The following is a 10,311-nucleotide window of genomic DNA, read 5'->3' on the forward strand; positions in this document are numbered from 1 at the left end:
TTCTTTGGGTTGTACTCGGTGTTCTTTGCCCTCCAAACACGACAAGTTGAGTTGAGGCCAAAAAGTTCTATTTTGGTCTCATCTGACCACATCACCTTCTTCCAGGCCTCTTCTGAGTCGTCCAGGTGGTGAATGGCGAACTTCTGTGTGGAATGGAGAACGTTACTTTCCAAAAATTCTCTAGCCTTGATTGTTGATTGATTTTATTTTTAGTTCTGGTTACAATTTGAAATTGAAATCAATATTCACAAGTTTCTAACTGTTTGATAATCCAGTGTGACAACTTCCCTACAACTTCCGATGGGGCGAATTGTCACAAGTGCACACTCTATATTCAACAGTCTACAACTCTATAATGAGATGAGATATGAAGATGTGATGAATACAAAACTTCTGCCCAAGACTTCATTCTTTCATTTGGTGTGACATTTGTACCATTGTAATGTAAGTAACAGTAAATATTAGACAGTGTGAAAAGTGTGACAACATACCCCGCTCTCCCCTAGGCTAACCTACTTGCAGCACATTGCCTCCACGGAAATTATGTATCATAGCAACCACAGCGTCTCGAAAAAAAACACTGCACCTCCAAAACGCACCCTAGCGCTCCCAGCTAGGTGTTTTCAGAACAGCAGGTGGCGTTTTCAGCTGGCAAAAAACGCTTTGGTGGACACAGGCCCTAACTATAAGCTTTATCAAAGAGGAAAGTCTTAAGCCTACTCTTAAATGTGGAGATGTCTGCCTCCTGAACCCAAACTGGAACCTGGTTCCACAGGAGAGGAGCTTGATAGCTGAACGCTCTGGCTCCTAGTCTACTTTTGGAGACTCTAGGAACCACAAGTAACCCTGCATTCTGGGAGCGCAGTGCTCTGGTGGGGTATTAAGGTACTATGAGAGTCGGACATTTCTCTCACGAGGTGGTAGACACCAAACACAGACTTAAAAGAGACAGAAATTTGGACTTACATTCACCAAAACACCACTCCAAATGATAGATGTAGTTGCTCCACAACAGCTGAACATGTAAATAAGCTTGTCATATAAACTTAAAAGCGATGATATGTCAATGTCGTGTTTACATCTTTTTTTCAGTTGCCCTCAAGTGGCCAAAAAAAACAGGTTGGCAGGTTTTAGATTTCAGTCCTGTCTGATTTGGCTAAAGCTGTACTAACTACTCACTATAATATGCACCTGGCTTTAAACTAGGACAGTGCAGATAAAATTGTAAATACAAGATGACAGGGTAGTTTGGGGATAGGTAGGCTTCAGTTTAACATGTGTTTACATAGTGCTTAATGGAACAGCAACTTGACTATATTTTGGTGTGTGGTTGTATGTGTGTCATGTCTGTGTGTGTCCTGTAGATATACAGGTCTTACTGATGACAGACATCCTGGTGTTTCTGCAGGAGAAAGACCAGAGGTACATCTTTCCATGTCTGGTAAGTAAATACAGTCACACACACATACCACACTGAAATTTAATTACTATAACTAATGGATTATTATCACTTTTCCTTGCTCTCTGTATTTATTTCCCCAACAACCCTCTGCTGTGTGATCCAGGACAAACCTCCAGTGCTGTCTCTTCAGAACCTGATAGTGAGGGATATAGCCAATCAGGAGCGAGGCATGTTCCTCATCAGTGACTCCTCCCCTCCTGAGATGTATGAGTTCCATGCTGCAACCAAGGAGGACAAGAACGTCTGGATACGCCACATCCAGCGCACCGTCAGCAAGTGGGAAAATGCACCAACACATATAACACACCGTTTTTCGTCCAATAATTTTAAGGAGTAGTTTGACATTCTTTTTGACAGTGAGTTCGCAAGTTCACTATCAACAGACACTCATGTTTTTGTGTAATGGGATAATTCAGGATTATTGAAATTTTAGAAATAGAAATCAGTTTATTTCCAGGTAGGTTTTCACATACATTTAATTTGCCTTGGTATTTTGGGGCATAACATTCACAATAAACATAGTAAAATAAAAAGTACTGCAAGAAAACATGCTCTTAAATGCATTGATGACTGCTGAAGTAACTAATCTCTATGCCAGACACACGCTGTACACAGTTCCATGGCAGTGGCAGCACATGTAGCCGCAGCAAACAGTAGCTCTCTTAATTTTTGCTACATTTTTGTTTTTTTAACTGTTTATTCTCCACCTTTTTTATGGAAACATGTTTAATTATGATCACTTCATCAGCAGACCTGGAAAGAATAACTAGCTATCACCCCTCCCGTCAAGACATGCAGACCAGCCAACACATTCTCAGTCCCAGCTCGTCACATACGGACGCTTGGTCAAAACCCCTTGGCGTCTGTTTTGAATGCCCTGGGTACCCCTTTAGCATTTTGGACATAGGGTCAATTTAGCAACAATAAAGATGCAATTTCTGGACAAGTTAGCAATAATAAGTGGTGGTCAGGGGTGTAGCACAGAATTCTGGGTGCTCTTTACAAGCAGTCTCTGTGGGCTCCCTTCCTCTCTTGGTCCCTGTCTCTCATGCCTTTTTGACAAATGTTGACAAATAATTGAGCTAACAACTGTGCACAAACTGTGGTGGTGATTAAGGTAGTCACTAATGAACTGAACACTTCTAAACAGTTTGAAATCTCACCACATTTCAACCCTCTTTTCTCAACACACTGTATCCGACAATTATTTTACTAAGTTTGCTTGGAGTATCATGCTTAAAGTAACATTATTTTCTTCATGTTTATTAAAGCATTCATCATTCCCAAGGTAGAAGGCAATGCTTAAAAAATACCATCTTAGTTGTCAAAGCCTACATTGAGAAAATGCTGACTATACTGCATAATAATAATATTAATTATAAACAACTGAGACTTCACTAGAGTCATGTTTCATTTGCAGAAACAAGAAGACAAAAAAACTGCTTTCAAAAAAATGATAGCCTTTACATTGCAGTATGTACTGTATAATTTTAGTACATTTAATCTATATTTCTGTCCAAGCCCACAGTATGTTAGTGGTTCAAAGGCCTGTAGGCATAACAAAAACTTTAGAAAGATTAATTTATGATGAATATGATGATAATAATTTATTCTCTAGCCTACTATGTAATTATGCATCAAGGTAGATTCCAGCTTTCAATCTAAACTGCTGATATTAGCTTAAAACATTAAAATTTTTCTTTAACTGTGTTAGTTGGGATTGTGCTCACCTTTCTTTTGAAAGAAATTACTTGGTGGCTGTTTTCCTTCATTTTGCTTTCTTACGGTTAAGCCTCCTGCTCAGGGACACAATGGTGGATGGGTCACAGTGGGGGACTGAACCCGGGTCTCTCACACCAAAGGCATAGTCTTATACATTGAGCCACCACCTTGACTCATGACTGTAATAAGACACATTGATTCTCCAGCATCAGCAGCCACTCTGCCCGATTAGACAGTAAAGAGATGAATCCTAGAGCAGGATGGACTAAACCATTTTGCTTCTGTGTCATTGGTGTCAACCAATCCAAAACAGACGACTTAGCTTATTGTGTGGTTATTTTAGGTGAAAGTGTGCCAATTCATTTTAATCTCATCTTGGACCTGTGTGGAAGAGTTGTTTGGTTATGCTAGCTGCTGGTTATTGTTGTCGTTGTCAACCAAAGTAGGCCTAGTTAGGGTATCCTTGCTGTTTGTCTCCCCCATTGATTCATGAATTTTTCAGTGCATTTTTTGGCATTCTTAACCGTAAGTGCCTCACCACACAGCTCTCCCCAAAGAGCAGAGGCAGATGAAACGGATGGGTGGCTGTCTGCTGTATTTCTGAACATGTTGAACGCCATGGTGGTTCAACTGTTGAGGAAAGTTCTGTACATAATAGATGAGTGAAATCTGCTGCGGGTGTCAAGTCGAACATCTTAGTCAGAAACAATACGAATGTCTACGTCCGACAGCCTTTGACTCTATTTTAATGGCCAGCTGGACCCCTGAAAAGTTAAATAACCGACTCAGGGAAAATAATTCTTTAACAAGAGCTTTGACAACAATCCTAAAATGATATTAATGATTTTGCAATAGCCAGTGACCTGAAAACATCTGTGATTAAGATTGAATTGGTCCATGGAATAGCTATATACACCCATAAGTACATAGAAGTTTAACAGGAATTGCTACAGTCACAGCCTTCATAAAAGTATAAAAATGATGTCTATGCAGGTGATGTCAGGGAACTAATCTCAATTGTTTAAAAACCTGTAATAAAAACAACACTTCCACTTGGTGGACAGTAACATCAAGTTCAGGAGGGGATGTCAGCAACAACGGTTTGGCCTTCTAGGACTGTGAATTCCACATTCCCGGGAGCCTCCACCTTGGAATCTCCACAAGGTTTATTGTCATTGTTGTTGGATCTCTGCTACTTGTGTCCACCACATCACTGATAACAGGATTTGTGTGGTCTGTGCTTTTGTGTGCTCAGGTGCCCATCTAGAGAGGAGTTCCCCCTCATAGAGACTGAACACAAGGCCCACCTGAGGAGACTTAAAGGTCAGGAGAAAAACATTAATGATCCGGTGAAAGGAACGTTTTCATGTGGCACCTTTCTGTATTATTTTTTATGAGCACACAGTCCCACTCATTTAACCTGTTCCCATGTATTTTTGAGTCATCGTTTCTTCCTTGAGTTCCCCTTTCCACTTAAAAGACTATTGAAACTCCCTTTCTGACTGGTTGATGAGGCTTAAATGTAATACAAATATTTTGTAGAAATATGTACTTGTACAATTACATTTTTGAATGCACAGTGAATATTCACTTTGTTTTTGAAATTTGGTGGCTGGATGGTTTTTGCAGGTAGTGTCTATGTAATCTTTCTATAGGATTGGTTCACAGGACTTTGAACATCACAATAGTACATCGATCAGAATGTAGGAGGGACAAATCTTTCCGTTTAAGCCATTTATTGCCACGATGTACTCATGGAGCACAATAGGAGATGATGAGGCTTTACGGTTATGTTATGTTGTGTTTTTTTTAATCATGCACAACCATAGGTGTGTACCAGATCTGAGGCCCCATCCACACCATATCCCTTTTAGTTTACAAACAGAGAATTAAAACGAATACGATCTCCGTCCACACCAGTATTTTAGAGTTTATCTCCCTAAACATTAAAATGACATGAATGAAAACGCACATTGAGTGGCGGTTTACGTACACTGGAAAACAGACTGGGAGTTGTCGCAAACGTAAACGGCAAAATACACAGTACAAATGTAGGTATGTACGTGTTATTTGCACGGTACAGAATATTTCAATAAAAATACCATGTCAAAAACATGATGTCAGTAGCATCGTGTGCCTGCTTTGCATGACTCATAAAATCCAATCAGAGAGCAAAGCGTGAGTAGCAAAAGGTCTGTTTTAAAACGAAAACGCAGTGGTGTGGATGGCGACTGAATCACAGAGACAGAGGTCCGTCACGTGTGGTTTGTGTTGCTGCCAGCCAGAACAAAGGCAAAAATTCATTCCTAAAAATTCATTAGGTGTGAGTGAGATCAGGTGAGATTGGGCGGATCCTTTGCATTGGAAAAAGGCAGAGGTTTGCTGAATACTATGGCTCGATTCTACAGTCTATTCACCCCAAATAGCCAATGTACCAACTCTACAAATGTTAGCTGTAACTGGCTAGCAAGTGTGTGTGTGTGTGTGTGTGTGTGTGTGTGTGTGTTCAGCTCAGACTGATCAAAACTCTCCCACCTCCCACAGCTGACCTCCAGCAGAAGGACCGGGAAATGCTGGAGCTCCTGCAAGAGAGGGTGACTCTCTTCTGTGAGCTGACAGAGGTGACCAGTGGTCAGGAGGGCCTACAGCCTCCCATCACTCGCTACTTGTTCAGGGCAGACACACCCCAAGCCCCCCGTGCAGAAAAACTTCTACTGGATGCCACAGCTGAGGGTAACACACCAAGTTTCACATGAACTAAAAATAATTGCTACAGCTATTTGTCAGTTTGGAAAGAAAATAGATAAATTGTTATAGAGCTCCTTTCTAGTCTTCTGACCACTCAAAGCGCTCAAGGTCACAATGCAATGAAGGCAGCCGCATACTGACACATGACATCCCTATATTCAAACTGGATCTGTTTCTGTTCAAAAGCTTAGCTTCTGTTATATTTAAAGGGATACTACGCGATTCTGCAGAGAGTTTGTTGATAAACAAACTCATGAACGCGCATTGCCATAGTAACGAGTCCTACTCTGCTGAAATATAGCAGAATCCACAGCGTCTGCTGTCCGAGAGCAAGTTAGCCTGAATAAGAGGGCATGTTTTAGTAGCACTGTAGAAGGTGTGACGACAGGCCTGTCAATATTTAAATATGTACTGAAGCAAAATACTTCAATAGTTACAATTAGTGAACAAACATCATCAATCAAACAATATGTGTAAGCTCACAAACGCAGCATCCAAAACACAACAGAGAAAAAAACTAGAGAGTTATTTGAAATAGTTTGTACAAAAATACAGTGACTAATAAGAGCTGGGAAGCACAGGAGCGACGTATAGTTTATCTCCAGAGCCGAAGTCAAAGCTAACTTTGGGGATAACCTCGTTCACTCTTTATTCAACAGTTGGCAGCAACACACAGGAGCTCCTGAGCTCCTTTTAGTCCTGAGAAGCTGCAGTCTGTATTCACCGGCCTCTTTAACTTCTACTGTACATTTACTACTGAACAAGCCTTATTGCTGACCCGTTTCTCTCTATTCACCGGGACACCCGTTCACACACACTATTTCTTCTCTACCGCACACATACTGACCGCTGCGGCAAAGCTAACAAAGCTAACCAGCTGGGATCATCACAAACATGACAACAGACAGACAAGACAGTGACACTGAAGCTGTCGTTTATGTGGAACAGCAAAGCTGTCCAGCAGAAACAGAGCAACCTCAGCATCGGTTTTCATTCCTTTCAAATCTCGTAGATCTATCCAGCATTGAAACCCCTCACAGATGTTAACGTGTGTCTTCCCCTCGCCTGGTCATAACTTGTCTCACACCTTTCCCTCTGTGGCTGTTTCTCAGTCATCTTCACAGCTAAAGTCCCGTAAGAAGTCCAACATGTTTGAACATACCCAGTTTACATTCTCTCTCCAACTGCTTCGAGTGCACCACCGCCACCTGCTGCTTGCTCTGAGCAGCTTTGTTTGTGCTCAATTTACAGAGCCAGGGCTGTGTAGGAAAATTGGATAAGAATCGCAAAGTATCCCTTTAACAAACACGGTTTAAGATGTTTGGATCTGGCCAATAGTATGAATTTATTTTCATTGAATACTCATTTAAGGTTACACTTGCAGTTGTACTTTATCAATAGCTAATTGGACAGAATCAGCAATGCAGAATAAAACGGGCTTATCCATATGAAGAAGATTTTTACAGTAAAATTGGAGGTCAACAACAAGTCTCCCTCTGGGTGACTGCCAACCTTTCGCCTGATCCAGCCCCAGCGGTTGACGATGGATGGATGGATGGATGGATAATTAACATGTTAGGGCCCAAAATGGACACCTACAGCCATCCTTTGGTGATCTGCAGAATTTCTGATTGGGCAGGTTCTGGTAAGCCCATGGCTCACCAATCAAACAAAATCTGGAGCAAGACAACACAAGGGAGCTTTTAATCTTTGTCGTGAGCTGGAAAATGAAGACAGACCTGGTTTTGTGAACTTCTTATGAGCTGCGACAGAGCAGTACTACAGGCTGTTGGTAAAGGTTACACCACTTATAAATCATCAAAACACAATTACAGGGCCTGCATATCTGAACTTTTGGTTCACAATTACATTTGTGAGTTATACAGTGTGTATGTGTGTGTGTTTTTCCACAGTGGACAGACTAAGCGAGCTACTTCTGGGCTCCAGCATGGACATCCCTCTTCCATGTCTTCACAACCACATGGAGGTGGTAGAAACCTGTGAGTCACTGAAGATTCCAATCTCTCATATGACAAGATAGTACTTTTTGGATTCATATCCAATGGGTATACATACAGAACACTTCATCAAATTGTCATTAGGGAAATTACATCTTACTTCTACACACATAAAAACAGTATGGAAAGCAGTATGGATATGTCATTAATTAAGGTTTCACTCCAAAATGATGAATTAAGAATTTCACCACACTGAAAACCAAATTTATTAACATGAGAGCACAGGGTGGTGAGTGGTGTGGATGAAACAGAGTGGGACACAGCAGGAATAGGTGGAGGTGTACATGCACACTGTAAATAGCTGACCCAAAGAATGCAGGTACTAGCCTCATACTAGCTCAATTTTAATGAAGACAAAACATAACTCCCTGTCCCCTCTTTGTTAGGTGTAATAAAATAGTCAGGCTTTAATTGTGATAGCTGTTTTGATTTACTAGGACTAGTACTAAGTGACTTTGTCTCTGCTCAGGTGATCAGGATCTGTTCAATGGAGCCCATGACTACTCTGCAGCAAAGGTGAGCATGCAAATGGAAGTGTAGTAGGCTGTTGTTGTTTTGTTTTTTGTTTGTTTTGTTTGGGGGGCATCAGATATTGTTGCTGCGTGCAGTGAAAATTAAGTAGGCAATGTGTAGCCACTTACAGACCTCTATAGTTTCTGTTTACAGATTTTTCACATTGATTTGTTTATAATGAGAAACACTTTGCTATACAGTTGCAAGGTAGGATTTCACATTATTAGCTCAACTTGTAGAGGTGCCTGTATCAAAATCTTTATGACAAGATCTCATTATGTTCACATGGTAGCTATCCCAAAATAAAGTAATTAATCAAATAACTGGAACCTATGCCCAGTCACGTTGGGCATGAACTTATGTCCAGACAACTATTCACTGTCACATCATTTCCTTTTAGGAATGTACATTTTAACTGACTTACGGCTAAAGTCCACTGACTCCAGCTGCGTCGCGTTACGGCTGCGCTGCAGTTGCTGGAGCTGATCATGGCCATTCTAGTCGATGCTTGTGAGTCCACCAGACATGGCCGCAGCGCGTCCCACACACACAGAACGGCAGAGAGAATCCATTCAATTTTCAAAATAAAACACCCTGTGGAGACTCCCGATCGTAAAACAACAATAAACACAGTTAAATCAGACACATAAAGAAACTATTTAACTTTGTAGCCTACTTAATCATAGTAGAAGCACAAAAAGCAAACACTAATGACCAAATCAAGAAAATCTTAACATGACAGCAAAATCAGGCAGGAAAAACGCCCTGATTCTGAAATGCTCCCTGTGGCATATGCACCCTGAAGTTGACTGAACAAAACGGGGTCACAGGGAGCTGTGAAGAACAAAAAGGACAAATTAAAAACAAGTCAATAATGTTGGGAATGCTTGTGTTGTGTTCCAATGTATTCATTGTATCATTGTCATGATACTCTTCTCTGTGGAAATATTTTTTTACCTTCTAAAGGGTTGCATGAGGAATCAAGACAAGCCACCACCCACGGTGAGTCAGGGGGTAAAGGTTTCTTTTTCTTTGAGTTTGTGTGCATGTGTCTGTGTCAGAAACAGACATCACTAATAAGTATGTTGCCTGTGTTTGACAGGAGATATATCAGACGCTGGTGAATCTCAGTGTTTATCTCCATGCACTCCAGGTGAGTAGGTTTCTGTATGTCTTTAACACACTTGTGGATGGTTTATGTTGTTTGGAGGGGTACAAAATATGTATGAGGGTAAAATGCTTCCAGCTTTAAATGATATGACTGGTCCATCTCTCAATACTAGCCTAACCAGGCTGTCGACCCGAGCCCATTGCTTCCAACTGAAGAAGTCTCACAAAAGTTTCATTTAAAAAAAAAAAGGGGTTGCCTAAACAGCTGGCCTCTATCATTTGTAATACATGTTTCTCAAACCGAAGGATATAGGGACTGTTTTCAACGGTGGCTGTGGCTCAGGAGGTAGAGCAGCCCGTTAGTCAGAAGGTCGGGGGGGTTCCATCCCCCGGCTCTTCAAGTCTGCATGTTGAAGAGTCCTTGGGCAAGATACTGGTTGTTCTTTCTGCATATGATTGTATGTGAATGTTAGTTTGTGTTCTGAGCACTATGATTAGGAAATATACACAAATTGTTAAGTTCACACGAAGAAGAGGCTCTTTACCCTGGCTGAATAATGATATTCGCCAGTTAATGAAAGAAAGAGATCTTGCACTGCCCACTAAATCAATTACGGACCTCCTTATTTTTAAGGGATGAAGAAATCGGGTTGTTAAGGAACTACGCATGGCAAAAACTACATACTTTACATAACTGATAGCAGAATCTGAAGGAAATAGTACTTCTCTTTGGAAGCA

The 10,311-nt window shown here is 41.0% G+C and overlaps 1 protein-coding gene across 2 annotated transcripts in view; it reads left to right on the forward strand.

Annotated features, from left to right (window-relative positions):
- arhgef1a (Rho guanine nucleotide exchange factor (GEF) 1a) overlaps positions 1 to 10,311 on the forward strand; it is a 107,686-nt gene that overhangs the window by 88,269 nt on the left and 9,106 nt on the right. For both annotated transcript variants that reach the window (XM_046059286.1, XM_046059284.1), the window contains exons 13-19: positions 1,365 to 1,441; positions 1,566 to 1,738; positions 4,440 to 4,507; positions 5,729 to 5,917; positions 7,846 to 7,932; positions 8,420 to 8,466; positions 9,430 to 9,465. In XM_046059286.1, the coding sequence (XP_045915242.1) occupies positions 1,365 to 1,441; positions 1,566 to 1,738; positions 4,440 to 4,507; positions 5,729 to 5,917; positions 7,846 to 7,932; positions 8,420 to 8,466; positions 9,430 to 9,465 (677 nt within the window). The remainder of the gene's footprint in view (positions 1 to 1,364; positions 1,442 to 1,565; positions 1,739 to 4,439; positions 4,508 to 5,728; positions 5,918 to 7,845; positions 7,933 to 8,419; positions 8,467 to 9,429; positions 9,466 to 10,311) is intronic.

The sequence above is a fragment of the Micropterus dolomieu genome, linkage group LG09 (genome assembly GCF_021292245.1).
Source record: "Micropterus dolomieu isolate WLL.071019.BEF.003 ecotype Adirondacks linkage group LG09, ASM2129224v1, whole genome shotgun sequence".
NCBI lineage: Eukaryota > Metazoa > Chordata > Actinopteri > Centrarchiformes > Centrarchidae > Micropterus > Micropterus dolomieu.